The 19,172-nt window shown below is 41.8% G+C and overlaps 1 protein-coding gene across 1 annotated transcript in view; it reads right to left on the bottom strand.

Moving 5' to 3' along the window:
* Positions 1 to 18,093, bottom strand: part of Ldah (lipid droplet associated hydrolase) — a 77,322-nt gene extending 59,229 nt beyond the window's left edge. Inside the window, exons 1-2 of the mRNA XM_021202464.2 lie at positions 18,022 to 18,093; positions 6,381 to 6,533 (exon numbers count right to left, since the gene is read on the bottom strand). Of these exons, the coding sequence (XP_021058123.1) occupies positions 6,381 to 6,531 (151 nt within the window). The 5' untranslated portion in view covers positions 6,532 to 6,533; positions 18,022 to 18,093. The remainder of the gene's footprint in view (positions 1 to 6,380; positions 6,534 to 18,021) is intronic.
* Between the last annotated feature and the right edge of the window lie 1,079 nt (positions 18,094 to 19,172).

The following is a 19,172-nucleotide window of genomic DNA, read 5'->3' as shown; positions in this document are numbered from 1 at the left end:
CTCCTCCTCCTCCTCCTCCTCCTCCACTTTCTTCTCCTTCTTCGTTTTTTTCGAGACAGGATTTCTGTGTAGCTATGGTTGTCCTGGAACTCTCTCTGTAGATCAGGCTGACCTTGAACTCACAGAGATCTGTTGGCCTCTGCTTCCCCAGTGTTGGGACTAAAGGCATGGACCACCACTGTGTAGTTTACATATTACTTTACAAAGAATTTACTGACTGTGGCCTCCCAGGAGGTGTTCTATCCTCAAATCACATTTTTATGCCATGTAGTCAACATATGTGAGAGGTGTCACTTGCTAACTCTCTGAGCACAGGAAGATTGTACCTGAAGTTAGTGCTTTACACGTTCTAACTCACTCAGTCTTCATCTGACGGGGCAGTGAGAACAAACAGGTTGTGCAATGTTTGAGACAAGGTAAAGACATTTGGGAAGAGGGAATTGCAACTGAGAAAATGCGCCTATCAGACTGGCCTGTGGGCAAGCCTGGGCTGCAATTTTCTTGATTGATGATTGATGTGGGAGTAACCAGCTCACTGTGGGTGGTGGCATCCCTGGGCTGGGTGCTAGAAGAAAGCATGCTGATCAAGCAAAGGGAGGCAAGACAGTAAGCAGCACTCCTCCATGGCCCCTGCATCAGTGTCTGCTTTGAGTTCCTGCCCTAATTTCCTTGAATGATGGAAGGGAAAGCTATAAGATGAAATAAACCCTTTCCTCCCCAATTTGTTCCTGGCCATAGTGTTTTATCACAGCAATAGAAACTAACCATCAGTAAACACAAGCTGTTACAATTATTACAAGCAATGATTCAGATGCAACAGTTCTAAAGACAGGTTATGCAAGAACACTTTGAGCACAAGACAATGGAACACTATAGGAAGGCCTTTTAGTGAGCACAAGACAACAGAACACTAGAGAAAGGCCTTTTAGTGAGCACAAGACAATGGAACACTATAGGAAGGCCCTTTTGGCTGTCTTGGTGTAAGTTCAAGCTTGTCCTCTTATTGATTATAGGATCCTAATGAATTCTTCTTACTTTAATATACTATTTTATTATCATCAAGTAAAATGCCAACTACAGTATGCTCAGTTTCTCTATTCCCACCGTATAGCTTCCATTGTATATTATTTTAACCATTACATTTGCATGGGGAACTTGCTGTCTGGAAGTCACTGTGCCATACATAGGTATACAAGGAACTCCATGGGGTTTATACAGTATGAGGGAATATACACATATAACCAAGTGGGTGGGCTGACTCACGAGTGTCATAACTCTTACAAACACAACAAGTGTTGTGATAGGTATTAGTATGACTCAAAAAACAACAAACCCAAGGTCTGAGGAAGTGACTTTTCTGAGGCCTAGCAGGTAAGACAAAGGCAGTGAAGAAATAAAGAGCCTAGTTCCTAAAGCAACACAAGCACCCCAGACCTTGGCTCCTCCTGTCACAGTCAATAACATCAGTACCAAGGAACACACATGGATTCCAAAGCCTGGCCGTCACAGGGTGGCAGGGAGAGGGAACCTGGCCAGCATCTTGCCTTTTAGTCTAAGAAACACAGGGGGTGGTTAAGAGTGGAGGCGTGATTAGGTATAAGAATAATTAGAAAACATTATGATTTTGGTAATATACATAAAATAGGTAAGTCCCTATAAAGATACAAAGCAGCACGGCTTATTCAAGAGGACTTCAATCATCTCAGGGTCCCACTAAGAACTAAAGAAAGTCACGCTTAAAGATTAAAGATCGAATGAACAAATCCAGACCTACTTGGCTTCACCCGTAAATGCTGTCAAATATTTGAAAGGGAAAAATACTATCAAGTTTATAGAATACCTTTTTAAAAACATCTTAATGGATCCAATTTGCTAGCCTTTAGATTCGAATTTTTCATGGGTATTCATTGGAATACTGACTTGTAGTTCTGTTTTTCTAGAAGTTGCATCTGGTTTTGGTATGAGGGTAATATACACCTCACATAACAAGTTGATAACTATTTCTTCCTTGCGTGTTATCTTGACTGAGGTCACAAGGAATAGACACATCGGAAAGAGACCATAGAACCAGGAATGTGTCACACTTCCCTCCATCTGCAGTGCCCCTGGTAACAGCTTCCTCTACTTCCTCGGCACACAGGAAGCATGGCTTCCCTGCGGGCTCTCTGCCCCTTGAACCTTTTCAGTAGAGCTCTCTCACTACTCGGTAACACCTCACACACCTCAATGGTCTTTGCAGAGTACACAGAAGAAACAATAAGTAAAGTGAGCTGCCCTAGGTGGGGCATTCAGTGGGCAGCCTACCTCAGCTACTTCACAGACCTTAAGACTTACTCTGCCCATGCCGTCCTAACCCTTTTCAGCCACTCATGTATTCCCTGAGAAACTGGATGCTTAAGTGACACTCCTCTTGTTACGCCCATTTTAAGTGATTGCAAAATCCAGCTGGATTGAGTCACCACCTCTGCCCCATAATTTATCACAGTTATCAAATCTAAAAGGACTTATTTGCATTAAGTTTAAGCAACAAATTTCTCTTTTACAAATGAGTGTGACACCCCCAGATTTTCTGCATCAGAAATCAGTGGCAGGGCGGAGGGACCTGTGTTCTCAGGTGCTAATTCCCATGCAGGCTCTACCTGTGAGAACTAGAAGCTCAGGGCCTTTCATTAGCTGGGCGTGGCCAACATCCTAAGCTCCCCAAGCTCTGAGGACTCCAGGTGAATCTTGGGCCCTTTCAGACTGCACTCTCAATATGTCTGCCATTTCATTGTGAAGCTGCTGAAGAATTTATATACTTTTTTTAAAAAAAAAAATGTAATTCCTTTCATTCCATATATAGGGTATTCTACTATCCTCAAGCAGTCTATCTCCTCACTCTCCACTAGAGTCACTCTCAGAAAGTAACTTCAACCCTTAATGGGAGCCAGCCATGTGGCAGGGCAGGGAATATTTCAGTTTCCTCTTAAACCCTTTCATATTCTGTCCATTTCAGTTGCCAAAATTCCCTCCTCCTCCCAGCTTCAGGAAGACACTGTGCTTCCCATCCACGACCGTGAGTCGGTTACTTTCTGTACCCCATCTTCACCAAACCTCTGCTACATGGAGCAGCACCCATTATGCTGATAAGTTCAAGCTCTCCCTCCCTGCTGGTAGAGTACGTCTATTTTTCATTTTATCACATGCTATGAGACCCACTGGAGAGATGCCTCAGCAGTTATAAGCACTGACAGCTCTTCCGAAGGTCCTGAGTTCAAATCCCAGCAACCACATGGTGGCTCACAACCATCCATAATGAGATCTGACGCCCTCTTCTGGTGTGTCTGAAGACAGCTACAGTGAACTTACATATAATAAGTAAATCTTTAAAAAAAAAAATCTTAAGTCCTTCAAGACTGTAAGTTTATTTCCAGAAAAGTTTAAACTAAAGAGAGATGCTGAGTCAGGGCTGTGAACTCAGCTGAGACTAGAAGGCCCACACTGAGGAAAGATTAGAGTGAATCCAGCTGAGCACAGACACCTTCGACTCCTTTCCCCTGTTCAGCTCTGAACATTAGCAGACAGGCTCCCACTTTTCACACAGAAACCTGGAAGAAGATTCCTTCCCAGAAAAACAGAAAAACTGAAGAATGAGCAACAGATCCCGAAAACCAGAGACTCCTAATGAAATGCCACAATGAGGCTTGCCCACAGAGCCCAACCATTCTGCTTCGCCCACATCTATTAGGACTTAATATAGGTTGTCATGATCTTGGGGTTCTTAGTCCTAGGAAAACGGCAGTAGCTGATTACTCCAGGCATGTGGGCAAACACTACCCCTGTTTGTAATGGTGCCAACCAGTTTTTCCTATCTTTACCTTAAAAATGAACAGGTAGTAAAATATTCACCTTAAAAATGAACAGGTAGTAAAATATTTGAAGAAAAAAAAAAAACCACTAATGAGAACCTGTAGAAAAAGGAATAGAGTAGAAAACTATAGTAACCAGGAGTAAAGCAAGAGTAAAGGGGGAAGGAGCTTAGAATTCATGTATATAAAGCTGAGTGTGGTGCTGTACGCCTGTAAGTCTACACTTGTGAGGCTGAAGCAGGAGGATTGTCAGTTTGAAACCACCTTAAGTTACAGACCAAACCAAAGGCTTAGTGCTTGACAGTCATGTACAAGGTCTTAGGGACTCACTAAAACCCCAAATCAGAGTAGAAAACGCCAGCCGTACCAAAGTGCTCCACTGGGAAATTCTAAATTCTTAGAACAAAAGAGAAAGTCTCAAAAACATGAACTGTGGGGGAAGCTTCTCATAAAAGATAGAAGAGATCAGAATGACACCAGAATTTCTCACAAGCAACTCCAAACCCCGAGGGGAGAAAGGATTACTGTCTCTGAATTCCAAGGGAAAATTATTTCCAGCCAGAAGTCCAAGACAGTGTCTTTTTCTCCTTCCATACGTTTTAAGTGGTGGGACCAAACCCAGGGCCTTGCGCACACTCAGACCACCATGCCACACCCCCAGCCTTACACAACTCTTGGACAGGCTGCATTATGTGCAAGATCGCTCCTCTGCACGTCTCGGGAAATAATCAGAAGCCCTTCACCAACAGTGAGAGAATACCAAGACTGCAGCATGAGATCTAGGGAAGGGATCTAACCTGACACAGAGTAACAAGGACTGAAGGAGGGCAGCCGCCAAGCAGGAGCATGGAGCACGGTCAGCGCAGACCAGGCGTGAAGGACGGCACACTAGGGCCTCAAACATGGCCTCAGAACCTCTCGCTTCTAGACAAATGTTAGGCTAACAGGGTGACTGGAGCATAGGAAACTAAGGAGCAGAGATAGACATTACCTTAGTGAAGGCAAGCCAAGAGGAACGGAAATGCAGTTAAAATACAATACAAGAGACAATACAATTATTATGCAGTACTATTTTAATCACAGAACTGTAAAAGCACTAAACACTGACCAGATTAAAAACAGAAAAATAGGAAGGAGGGGTGTGTGACTATGTACAAAGAGGCAAAGTGTACCTCCATCTGGGTGGAAGCGAACAGATAACGGCCAATAGTCAGGACACAGAACAGAAATGTAAGTGCTGACTTAGAAATGCTGACCAATACCTAGCACACGTTGGTCAGCACATACTAGACTTAGATAGTAAGGGAGGGAATGAAGTCAGGAGCAGATGGGGAGGTGAGAGAGATCTGGGAGAATATGATCAAAACACACTATATAAAATTCTCAAAGAATTACTAAAACTATCACGTTTAAAAAGATTAGTGTGTGACTTAAACCTCGAGTTTGAGTCCTGGGACCCATGTGGTGGAAGGAGAGAACTGACTCTTCCATGTTGTCCTCCGACCTCCATGTTAGCAGCATGTATTGACCCCCTACACCACCCCAATGTACCACAAGAATAAAAGGACATGTAAGCTAATGCCAGGAGCATATGGCATAAGTGTTTCTGAGGATCTGTCAGAACAAAGCTAATTTTAAAGATCAGTTTAATTTCCTCTCTCAATAAGATAACAAAACACTATGAAGGCAAATGAAGAAAAAGAAAAAAGTACCCTGGATAAGAAAATAGTGAGTAAGGCCGAGGCCTAGACGTGAAGACATTCTATGAACAGGGAAATACACCGAGCTAACTGCACGGAGGCAGAGGACACAGATAGACTCAGCTGCAGAACAATCTGTTTTATGTAGAAGTATCCCTGCAGAGCAGGAGGGCAACGACAGCCTTACAGATCCAATGAATGGAACTTAAGGAACCACCCAACTCGAGAGGGAAGAGAACACAAGGCTTCCAGCTCAAACGGTTATTAACAAAACAAAGCATGCAAAGGCGCAGGACTGTCTGTATAATCTGAGAGGAAAAGGCAGTTTGATCAGTTTCATGATGATTAAAATAGCTGTACAGCCACGTAAATATGGAAAATAAAGTAAAATACAGCTCAAAGGGGTCTTGCCACAGTGACAGGAAGAACACAGGCCAAAGCTTCATGCTTGCAACCAACCAGACATCTATGACCGTGACAGAGCCAACTCACAGACAACCCAGATGAAAATCCGAGAACTCCACCTAGGCACATAAGCATCTTTAAAAAGGTGGAAATTATTTAAAGCTTTAACTTGCATAAAGCTGTAAATATAAAAAAAAAAAACACAAGGCAAATTACAAAATTGTACATGTGGTACCAACTCCATAAGACAAGGTTTCTCTATACAATAACTAATATAAAAGATACAAATGTAAAGAAAACTAAAAACACACACCCAGAGTAGTAACCATGATTATCATCGGTGGTAATTTTATTTGTCTGATTCTCTAGTTTACCTGCAGTCACTCTGAAACCAGAGGGTTTGAGAACCTGTGACTTTCCGACTTACCGGGAATGATGAAGATAAGCTGTTCTGGCTTGCTGGCACCTTTCTCAAAGAGGTTAGTCCAGGGCCCACATTTTATGATCTGGGTTTCAACTCCACCACAAAGAAAGAATTCCTCATGCACAGGGATTTGTTCCTCGACTTCTGAGGCCATCTCTAAATAAAAGGGTGGAAAGGGTTAGAAACAAAGTACAGAGCCGGCAGTCGGCAGGTGCAGTCTCAGCACTCGGAGACGCGAGTTCAAGGTTAGCTTCCTCAGCTACATAGGGTTTGAGGCTAGTGTGGATTACAAGAGACCCTTTCTCAAATCCTCCACCCCCACAAAAGGCAGGAAAACAGAAAACCATGAGCTAAAGACAGTATTGGAGAATAAAAAGGGGGGGAGTTTAAAAAACCATGTAGAAGAAAATGCCACAGGGCATGTCAAAGATACATTCTACATTAAAGGACTATCTACATTAAAGGACTGAAAGACAGATAAGGGGATTCCCACAAAACAGGCAGTCACATGGTCAGAAAGGAGCAGAAATCAGGGTCAGATCAGCATGCTCCCCTCCCTGTCTCCAGTGGGGAGTGACAGTTCCCTTGGATGATATCCACATCCCTAGTCTGGAGGTCTCTGATGGCCCGGTGCCTCACCTGACACGGGCCCTCTACCTTCACCTGGCCAAGGTTGGTGAAAGGCTCAGCTCTCCCAGGATGGAAGGCCACTGAGCTCAGTCTAGTCATCTTCTTTAAAACTTCTGTAAGCACACTGTTTTGTGTAATGGAAACACTACGTCACTGAGTTATGAAAGAGGTAGGCAGACAATGCCTAGGACACGAGGCAGCAGGCATAAATCATTCTCTAGATAACTTCATACATACAAACTGGGGATCCTGAACTGTTTATGTAATCCCTCCAGTGCCCTTCTTTGTTACATCTGCGGGCACTGAGTCTTTTTAAAAAATATTATTATTATTATTTTTACTTATTCACTTTACATCTTGTGCACTGCCCCACTCCTGGCCACCCCTCCCATTCCCTACTGCATCCCTCTCCCTCTTCTCTGAGCGGGTCGTCTCCCACCCCCACCCCCACCCCCACCCCCACCCCCAGCGCATCAAGTCTCCATGAGGCTAGGTGCATCCTCTCCTGCTGGGGCCAGACAAGGCAATCCCTGAGGCTATTAATGATACTCGGTTACACTTGCAGACAGCAGGGCACTAAGTCTTAACACTTCAAAACTCTATCCTTCTAACCCAGTGGTTCTCAACCTTCCTAATGCTGAGACCTCATGTGGTGGGGGCCCCCAACCATAACATTATTTCGATGCTACTTCATAACTGTAATTTTGCTCCTGTTGTGAATCGTAATGTAAATATCTGATATGCTGCCCCTGTGGAAGACTGGGAATCATTCTAGGCCCTTCACACCAACCTGCCCCTCAATCTATCCTGTCCTTTCCTTAGTGCCACAGCTCTTCTGTTCCTGTCACTCTGCTCGAAATTCTGTCCCTCAGTTACTTCTGGAATGCTTTTCCCTCCGCTGTCAATGACCAACTGCCTGCCTCCCACCTCCCAGGTCTAGCCCCATTCACATCCTGGCATTCACAGCCCTGACCCAGGCTTCTAAAATGCTTTTCTTTTGTGAGGGGAGGCCACGGTGAGCTCTTGGAGGAGGAGATTGGAGAGTTCCAGTGGAGGATTCCTTGCAGGCTCCTGCCAGCTTGCACTTCTCCTCCTGTGCTGTTAGCTGTGAAATGCCCCAACTGCGGCTGCTTTCCAACTGGAGGAAACTTTGTCAGCAAAAGATCCATAGCAATCACTGGAGCTTTTTCCACTGGTAGAACTAAGAAGAACTCCTGGAACGGAGTGACTGGAGGACAAGGATGCTGCTAAGCATTGAGGCCCCACAGTAAAGTTTCAAAAGGTCAAGGTTGCCCAGAGTGGAAAACACTGCTCCAGGTCGCTGCAGATCTCTTCAATTTCCAATTCCACTGACACTTAATGTGTGCTCTAGTTTCCTCTGAACTTACCTGTCTGAGGAGATCCCTACACATACCACATCTGTGGGCCTCAGACCTGCAGCAGTGTCCCGCCTCCCTCTGCGTCCTCCCAGTCCTGGTTCACAGTGACTGGACACTAGCTTTGGCCTGTGCAAACCAGCACACCTCTCTGTCATGTACTAGGGCTGCAAGCATGCCGCCAATGAGCTCTGCACTTCAATTCTATCCTTCCTTACACAGTTTTCTTCAGGCCTAGGGTAATTGTTTTAGAGTTCTCTTTACATAGTAATGTTGCAGCTTTTCTCCTATCGGAGCTTAACAGACCTTTGTGTTATACTCACCATTTGTGAATATAATACGTGTGGCTTCTGTCTCCTGATTTAATTAGGACTCACATATCCCTCCTGAGATGCCGTAGTGTCCTCTGTGAATCTTTCCTACCTTAGACTCAGCTCAATTGTGCTTCCCACATGAAGCCTCTGTCAGTATCTTGCTTCATATTACCTGTTGTCATCTTTTAAATTAAGTGTTTGGTGGTATGTGTTTGGTGTATGTATATATGTATGAAGACATCAGAAGGGGACACCTGACACTTTCCTGTATTGCCTTTTGCCTTATTCCCTTGAGATAGTCTGTCACAGAGCATGAAGCTCATTCTTTGGCTAGGCTCTCCAGTCAAGAAGCTCCAGAGAGCCAGCCTCCTGTCTCTGTCCCCCTATGCTTGGAATACAGGCACTCTGGTCACACCTGACGTTTATGTGGGTGCTGGGGATTTGAACCCAGAGCTTCATCCTTGCATAGTAAGCATTCTCATTTCCCCAGCGAATAGTCATTTTCTCAAGTGGACACTGGTTAGGTAGCCAGCTAAGCGTAAAACTTAGTGTAAGCACACTCAATGTTTTTCCCCGGACTAACCATCTTAATCAAGGCAAATGCAATGCCAGTTAGGATGCAGTGTAATGGAAAATTCCACACATCTGAAAGTCATCTGATAGCTTGGGCCAATATCTATAAAAAAACAATCATTTGCCTCAGCTTGAAGAATTGATCCTAAAACAAACAAAAATTACAAAAATATTTCTGTAAGACTGATATAAAAATGTGGTTTACAATAGCCAAAGTGCTGAGGAACCCAAGCAGTCATTTGTGGAGTTGAGCAAACTGTGATAAAGCGGTGCACAGACGGTCCATTGTCTAAGGTCTGGTATATGAGAATGATAAGCTACAGTTCGGTATCCATCGAGGCAGCCTTGCTAACTGCCTGGAAGTTTCCCTTCCCCTAACATTTCTATCTTACTGCTCTAGTCCTAGGATCTGCTGTCCCTTATTCCCGTTGTTTATGTCTACATTACTTTACCGTCACTTCTGTGAATTTAGGTAGGAAGAAGAAATGAACACAAATATTCAAAATTTCATGTTTAATCAAGTCTTAATTGGTTTTTCTTAGGCAAAAATGAAAAGCCTACGAGAGTGAGAACCATTCCCGATACTGGATGTGTTGACTAAGTGCCAGTCACCTTTTTACACAGACTTATCTTAGTTCGCCAGTAAATGCCACTCTAGCCTCGTCTCGGGAACTACCAGAGCACAGGAACTGTGTTTGTGAAGGTTTCTCTGATAATTACAATCGTCAGAAACAAAATTAGATGGGGCCTTATACAAAAACGTTAACTTTGGGCCCGGATTGCGAAGCCACTGGTCACACTTAACAGTTCAGCAGCGGGAAACAAACAGGTTTGCTAAGTTGCACAAATTTTAATCACACTTGGTTCTCATCCAGCCTGCCTCTTGGAGCAGCCATTAAACACATCTGCCTCTTAACTGCTTAAGTACAAGTAAATGACACCTTGGGAGTTTGATTTCCCTCGAGATTTATGAGAGTTCAAGCGGATAAGAAATTCAAGCATGGTCTCTAAAAACTGCAAAACAAAACCGAAAGTGCAGTTCTAAAATCAGTTCAAGCAAAGCAAGGCTGAGAGTGTGAAGCGTGTTCCCAAGGCAGCTTTCCCTTCCCTTCCCTTGTTTGTCTTATTCTCACCAAGCAGCAAAGGAGGAAAGAAAATCTTACCTAAGAGGTAATTCAGTTCTGCAAATGACAAAAAGCACTGTATGACAATTAAGTTTCTGAGGAGTGACAGTTCCACCGTCAGCCTCAGCTGCAGCCTATAGGCAGGCTTGGATTAAATCAATTTGATAAGCATCAAGAGTCTGGCTGGATGAGAACCAAAGCCAAACCGAGTGTGACTGCAATTTGTGAAACTTAGGCAAACCTGTTTTCCTAAGGGCAGTACTTATGGGTATTAATCATTTCTGAATTTTGAATTTTATGTGGCCACATAATTTCTCCAATTTAATCTTATACAAGAAAAAAATAGGTAAAACGGAAAACCAGCATTTGATCAGTATGAAGCTTAGATCAAACCAATATTTTCATTATATTTATTATGCTATTTATAATGCAGATATATAAGCTACATTGTATGAAGCCAATTAGAACAATAAAGCTGAACTGATGAACAAAATTATTCAAAGTAGAGTTGCATGTGCATCTTATTCGGCTTCAGTATCCGGCTGTCTGCTGTTTTTTCTAGCTACTCAGAGTTCCGACAATCATGTAGGAACAGGCATAACTTTTTAAAAAGCTTGATTTTTAGGATGCCCTGAGAGCCTTCAATCACATTAAACATCAAAAAGACACAGGGGAGGTTTTTTGGATTTCCTTCCTTTCTTTTGGTATGTGTGTCTTTACCTGTTATGCATATGGACAGCAGATAGAGGTCAACTTTAGGTATCTTTGTTTACTGTTTTCTGGAACCTCAGTGTTTCCATACAGAGAAGCTCTGTTTCAAACACCAATATGTTGGCTATCTACATGTATTAAACAACAAAGGTGAGCCTGGCAGTTGGTTCTCATTAGAGGTTTTCTTTTGAGCAATGCTGGGGTTTGAACTCAGAGCCTTTTACATGCTGGGCAAGTGTTCTACTATTGAATAATGTTACCAGTCATTCAAGGTTTGTTTTTAAGTTTAAAATCTGATTTTGCAATAGCAGACTAGCTTGCTTTCAAAAATCTTCCACGATGACAATTAGAAAAGCAAAGCTCTTCCTGTCTGCTAAAACAAAACAAAACTAAAAACAACAACAAAAAGCCCAGCAACTACTAAAAGAATTGCACAAGAATATGTAACAAATTTGTATAACAGGAAAAAATGTAATATATGAGTAAGAAAGTAGAGAATTGATATAAAAATAATATCAAAAATATGAACTATAGAGCCTGTCTGCAGACCTTCTCTGCTCTCTCTGTTCCCCAGACCCAATCCCTCAGGCTTGTGCCTAGCACTGCAAGAGATTGCTAGCTGCAAGCTCCCTTCCCGACTGCGCATGTCTCTTGTGGATCCCATGGACCCACAAGGAGGATCCCCTCCTGACCTCCCTCCACACACACACACACACACACACACACACACACACACACACACCAGTTGCTGCATCACAGCCTCCAACACCCTCAGGCATTCCCTGTGAAGACACCAGCTGAGCAGGCAAGCAAAGCAGGCAACACACAGTCTAAATTATATTCTTTGAAAATACAGAGAAGAAACAGAAACCAAGGAAGAAAACACCCACCCAACTAAGACAAATCCAGAAGTCAGCACCTAGACCTATAATCACTCCAAACCCAGATGCTTAGGTGCCACTGTAAGAACACAGGAACACCCAGGACAGTATGTCTCTACTAGAGCCCAACTAGCCTATCAGAGCAGGTTCTGAATATTCCAATATGGTGGAATCTGATAGAGGTCCTTCAAGAGGAAATTAATAAATCCCTTAAAGAAAGTCAGGAAAACACAAACACATACACACATTATACCACCACCACTACCACCAGCAAAATAACAGAAACTAACAATCACTGGTTATTGATATCTCTTAATATCAACAGCCTCAATTTTCTAGTAAAAATCACAGGCTAACAGAACAGATTAGAAAACAGAATCTACCTTTCTTCTCCATCCAAAAAACACACTTCAACATCCAGGACAGACATTACCTTAGGGTAAAAGGTAGAAAAAAAAATATATTCTAAGCAAATGGAACTAAGAAGCAAGCTGGTGTAGCCATTTTATTATCTAACAAAATAGTCTTCAAACTAAAACTAATCAAAAGAGACAGTGAAGGACAATACATAATTAACAAAGGAAAAATTCACCAAGATATTTCAATTCTTAATATCTATGCCCTAAACACAAGGTCACTCACTTTTGTAAATGAAACACAACTACAGCTTAAATCATTCATTGACCCTCACACTGGTAGCGGAGACTTTACCTCTTACATATCCCACTTTCAATGAAAACAAGTATACAGCAGAGCCAAAATGAAATGGTACAAAATGAAAGTGGATGCTGGGCGGTGGTGGCGCACGCTTTTGATCCCAGCACTTGGGAGGCAGAGGCAGGCCGATTTCTGAGTTCGAGGCCAGCCTGGTCTACAAAGTGAGTTTCAGGACAGCCAGGGCTACACAGAGAAACCCTGTCTCAGGAAAAAACAAACAAACAAACAACAACAAAAAAACAAAATGAAAGTGGTGCTAAAAGGAAGTACATAGCACAAGGTGCCTACATAAAAAGGCTGGAGAGATCTCAGATGGTTTTAGCAAAGAATTCTACTAGACTTTCAAAGAAAAGTTAACTCCAATACTCCTCAAATTATTCAAATAAATAGAAACCAAAGGAACACTGCTCAATTCATTTTATGAGGCCACAGTTATCCCGATAGCCAAACCACATAAAGACTCATGAAGAAAGAAAATAACAGACCAAATACCCTCATGAACATAGATGCAAAAATACTTAATAAGATACTTGCAAACTGCCAGGCGTGATGGCGCACATCTTTAATCCCAGTATTGGGAGGCAGAGGCAGGCGGATTTCTGAGTTCGAGGCCAGCCTGATCTATAGAGTGAGTTCCAGGACAGCCAGGGCTAAACAGAGAAACCCTGTCTCGAAAATAAATCAAAAAAAAAAAAAAAAAAAAAAGACACTTGCAAACTGAATCCAAGATCACATTAAAAAGATCACCATGATCAAGTAGGCTTCATCTCAAAGATGCAAAGATGATTCAATACATGAAAATCTGTCAAGGTAATCCACCATACAAACAAAGTGAAAGAAAAAAACCCCCACATGATCATTTCATTAGATGAAGAAAAGGTCTTTGACAAAAATCCAACACCCCTTCATGATAAACACCCCGGAGAGATTAAGGATACAAAAGACAAAACTAAACATAGTAAAGGCAATTTACAGATTTACAGCAAGCCTATAGTCAACATCAAATTAAATGGAGAGAAAGGCAAAGTAATTTCACTAAATTGAGAAATAAGACAAGATTGTTTACTCTTTCCACATCCATTCAATATAGTACTTGAACTTTTAGATAGAACAATAAGACAATTAAAGGAGATCAGGGAAATATAAATTGAAAGGAGGAAGTCAAAGTATCATTATTTGTAGATGATATGATAGTATATACACAAAAGACTTAAAAGATTCCACTAGAGACTCCTACATTTCAGCAAAGTGGCTGGATGCAAGATTAACACAAAGCAAAGCAAACAAACAAAAAATAAATCCCAAGAAACTAAAAGAAAACAACCCTTTCTCACCCCCAAAACAGCAGACCTCTTATATTCTTATATACAAATAACAAATGGACTGAGAAAGAAATAGGGGAAACATCTTTTACAATAGCCTGGAATAATATAAAATATCTTGGATAACTATAATCAAGAAGTGAAAATACTTGTATAGTAAAAACTTCAAGTCTTTGAAGAAAGAAACTGAGGAAGGTGTTAGAAAACTGAAAGACCTCCAATGTTCATGGATTGGTAAAATGGTCATCCTACCAAAAGTATCTGCAGATTCAACACAATTCTCATCAAATTCCAACACAATTCTTTACAGACCCTGAAAAGGCATTTTTCAACTTCATATGGGAAAACAAGTAAGCAACCAAACAAACCAAAAAACCAGGATAGCTAAAACAATCCTGAATAATAAAAGAACTGCTCTGCTTGTGGACGTTGTACATCGTGGTGCGGAGCCTAGTGCGCACCACGATGTACAACGTCCACAAGCAGACAGTGACAGACAAGTAGATCAATGGAATAGAATTGAAGATCCAGAAATGAATCCACACACCTATGGTCACTTGATTTTTGACAAGGGAGCTAAAACCATCCAGTGGAAAAAAGACAGCATTTTCAACAAATGGTGCTGGCACAACTGGCGGCTATCATGTAGAAGAATGAGAATAGATCCATTCTTATCTCCTTGTACAAAGCTCAAGTCTAAGTGGATCAAAGACCTCCACATAAAACCAGAGACACTGAAATTGATAGAGGAGAAAGTGGGGAAAAAATTAGACTGCTTGTGGACGTTGTACATCGTGGTGCGCACTAGGCTCCGCACCACGATGTACAACGTCCACAAGCAGCTAATCCTTAATTTTGGAAAAAAAAAAAAAAAAAGAAAGCATCTTCAACAAATGGTGCTGGTCAAACTGGATGTTTGCATGTAGAAAACAATGAAAAAGAAAAATCCAGCTAATAGGGATGGAGGTAAGGAAGAGATGGTCTTTCAAACAACACAGGCTAACTAGATCTCAATATGGAAACAGAGAGTGCCACATACAATTCAAAAACGAAAGGAGAACACTAAAGCTTCCAAGCAATGAGTGTTTACATTACAACACATCTTTTGATCGTTGGACAAAGGTTATTTAAACAAGATATAGGGTACCTTAACCACAAAGGAAACAAGTTTTAAAATGCATTCTTTAGATTAAGAACTTGCATTCGTCAATAGACATGGATAGAGTATAATCAGGAGATAGGAGAGGAGGCACACTCATATGAAGAGTATATCTTCTGGATATAAGATCGTTGTTAGAATCAGCAACATGTTTAAATTCTGAATGCTACTCATGTGTCATTATGCCTATCTGTGTGTGTGAATGTAGGTTTACAGTGTTCTGTGATCCTGTGATTTTTCTTCTCATTCTCTTAATCTCTCTGCATACTATCTATCTGAACAAATAATTACTTTTTTGTGAGGCTAGGGGTTGAACCCAGGACTTTGTACATGTTAGGTAACTGCTCTATCACTGGGCTATGTCTTCAGCCCATACTTTTTGTGTGTAGCATCTTACATACAAAATATATTTCACCAATATGCACATATCCAGAAGATGTAAAGAACTTCTATGAATGAGAGACAATCCAACTAATATATAGGCAAAATACCAGAAGGACTTTAAAAAGTGAGAAGAGCCATGACCAGACTGCTAAGCCATAAGGGTTTCTAAAAGAGTCAAAGGCTATCCACATGGAAACTATCGTCTGGGTATGTTGGTGCATGCCCACAATCCCAGAATTTGGGAGGCTGGGGCAGGAATGTTGTGAGTTTGAGACCAGCCAGGGCTACTTGGTATATAAAACTGTCTCACAAACAAACAAACAAACAAACAAATCCCCCAGACCACACACCAAGCTGTCGTGATTCATGCCTATTTTTCTAGCACTGGGGAGGTAAGAGAAAGATCAGGAGTTCAAAGTCAGTCTGGTTTATAGAAGAGTTGTCTCAAAAAAATAATACAAAACAAAAAACTCTATAAAGTGTAATGCTGATCACAAGGGATAGATTTGCAGAATCTGTCTGTCTGTCTCTGTCTCTGTCTCTCTCTCTCTCTCTCTCACACACACACACACACACACACACACACACACACACACATACAATTTTAGACTAGTGCTGGGATTCTCCTACTCTAGACTATGACAGCCCTGAATATCAGGTTAAGGAGTTGGAAAACTAGTAAGTAATTCCAGAATTATCTTCCAAGGAACATGCACTGACAGCTGTTACAGTTAAAAAAATAAAAGGTTCCTAGAAAATACAAGGCATTTCATTTATTCTTGGTACACAGCACACCACCATAAAACTAAATACCTGAAGATATATTATACCCTCACAGATTGTGTGGGTTAGAAATGTATAGAGTACAGCAAAGTCAATCTTGGAACCATCCAAAGTAGAGTTAGCTAAGAAAAACTCAACCGGGCTGGAGAGATGGCTCAGAGGTTAAGAGCACTGAATGCTCTTCCGAAGATCCTGAGTTCAAATCCCAGCAACCACATGGTGGCTCACAACCATCTGTCATGAGATCTGATGCCCTCTTCTGGGGTGTCTCAAGACAGCTACAGTGTACTTACATATAATAAATAAATAAATGTTTAAAAGAGAAAGAAAAGAAAAGAAAAGAAAAGAAAAGAAAAGAAAAGAAAAGAAAAGAAAAACTCAACCGCTGGCTTTGACTTGTTCAGTGGGACAGGGGTCATCTGGAATTACCTTTACTGATAAACTTAACAATGAATGCTCTAAAACAATAATAGGTTGAACACATAATCTTATATTTAATCCATATTTAATCTTTTCACATGGCCAATTTTAATAGGTTCTTGCAGTGCATGTAGGCTGCTTCCTAACCCCAAGTGTCTCCTGAAGTTGAGAACAAAGTTGCCTCACCTCTTAGGACCTCACCTCACTAGTCACACAGCATTAGCTCACAACACACTGATAAGCATATTGAACCTTTATGACACAGGCATACAATACAACGTTTCAGAAAGTGACCTGACATTTTGCCCATGATGATCTTAAAAGTCTCTCCTACTAACATCCCAACTTCTTCATCAAAGTAGTTTGGAAAAATGTTGAAGGCACCTGGAATGTAATAGTTTCCCAAAGTAAGAAAGAGCTTGATTAAAATATTATTCTAAGAAGTCAGCAAAACCCAGAAAAATGTAAGAGCACACTAAAGGTCAGAAGCTACCATAAATATTATATAAGGAAGGAATTTAAAAGTAATAACTGAAAGAACAAAACTTATGGGGTGGATCAACGGCAGAGTAGAATCAACGAAGAACGAGATGAGAGAACTTGAATAGATCCACAAAATTTACAAACCTGAATTGGTGGGAAACAGTCTAAAAACTCTGCAGTACCCGGGGACTTGTACTACAATGACAAATGACCTAAAATTCATGCAATTAAGAGTTTCGGAGAAGGCAATGTGGGGCTAAAACACACGTTTAAAGAAAGCGTAAAACTTCTCAAACTTGGACATAAATCTACAGATTCAAGAAGCTGAGCAACTCTCAAGCTGGAGAAATGTGTACTTATACTATTAGAAGCCATGCATTTTGCAAAACTAAAAAAAAAAAAAAAAAAAAAAGTTAAAAGCAGAGCAACAACACATCATCTGCAATGGTAAAGGTGATTTTAATGCCAGCAGATTTCTTAGGAGAATCCACGAGGTACAGTGTCGACCACAGATGCCCGGAGAGCCCCAGCGCAGACTTGGATGTATTTCTAGAAGGCTGGCTGCCAGCGCACTGACTTATTCTTTCCCAGGGAGCCTCGGGCGACCTGGCCAGAGGTGGGGTGAGTGTAGTACCATCGCGTACCGCACGGCCTAGCGGCTGTGCACACGGGGTGATGGCAGCTCGGTTATCCTGGCACCACCCCATGCGCAGCCCACGTACCCTCCCTCAGACAAACCACACACAGTACTGGCAGCATCACCTCACCTGCCCACAAACAAGGTATCTGGGTCGCTCACCGACGTCTTGGCAAAGCTTCACCAGACCCGGAAGTTCCGCCTGTACTGACGTCACAACGCCGCGCCGCGCCGCGCCGGCCCCGGAAGTTGGGACCCGTAGACCGCTGAGCATGGATCTCGGGTGTGAGAGTTTGGTGGCAGCTTGGTGGGTAGGTGATTTATAGCCAGCGAGATTGCTGGGAGCACATAGAGCGTTTCCAGCATCCCACCTGAATTTTACCCGCTCTCTGTTCTTTGTCGTTTTGGTAAACGAGTTTTTCCTCTCTTCGGAAGTCCTTTCATTTTTTTCCCCCTCTACATCTGCCCACTTTTCCTTTCTTCCACCACCAGTTGCTTTTCTTTCCTGATTCATGAACACAGGAAAGTTGACTCTCAGTTGACCTTAGTGTTCGTATTCAACTTCATATGCTGTTTAAGATAATGCGACCGTTCCAGAGCTATTTCCAACTTACGATAAACTTCAAGATCGTAGCCTCAGCACTTGGTACATTGTAGGCAATCAGTGTATTTCTGTCCCCCAAAATACTGTAACCAATATGGCAGTATTATAGCCAGAAAAAGCATGGAACTTAGAAAAACATAGTAATTATCACATATGGAAAAGCTTTGCTCTTGTATCCAGCACCTCAGGGACAGTACCAACATCCCTTATATTTTAACTTAAAAAGTCTTTTTGTATATTAGTAGCCTGGTGCCTATGGATGCTGGAAGAGGGTACTGGGTTCCCCGGGACCTGAACCACAGAAGTCTATGGGCCACCATGTAGATGCTGAGAATCAATCCTAGATCCTGTGGAAGATCACTTAGTGCTCATAACTACTGAACCAACATCCAACTAGCTGTGGAATGTAGACCGATAAATACCTTCATAACCCTTCATTATCACTTCTACTTTCTACATCCAATAGGTAACATTTAATGACTATACAAAAAGATATTCACTGTGTTAAGAGTTTTTCATGAACTAATTTTTAAACTCTTAGCATTTCAGTGTGGTCAGTATTAACAAGTGATCACTAGAGTTTGGAGATATAAATACATAAAAGTAAATGGTTGTGTTACAGTGGCCATAGGATATGTACCAGGTGGTGTCAGTTTTATGTGTGTAAATTTCCTGCC

This window comes from Mus pahari, chromosome 7 (genome assembly GCF_900095145.1).
Source record: "Mus pahari chromosome 7, PAHARI_EIJ_v1.1, whole genome shotgun sequence".
NCBI classification, from domain to species: domain Eukaryota; kingdom Metazoa; phylum Chordata; class Mammalia; order Rodentia; family Muridae; genus Mus; species Mus pahari.
The sequence above is the reverse complement of the archived record's forward strand: the minus strand, read 5'-3'. Positions and strand labels throughout refer to the sequence as shown.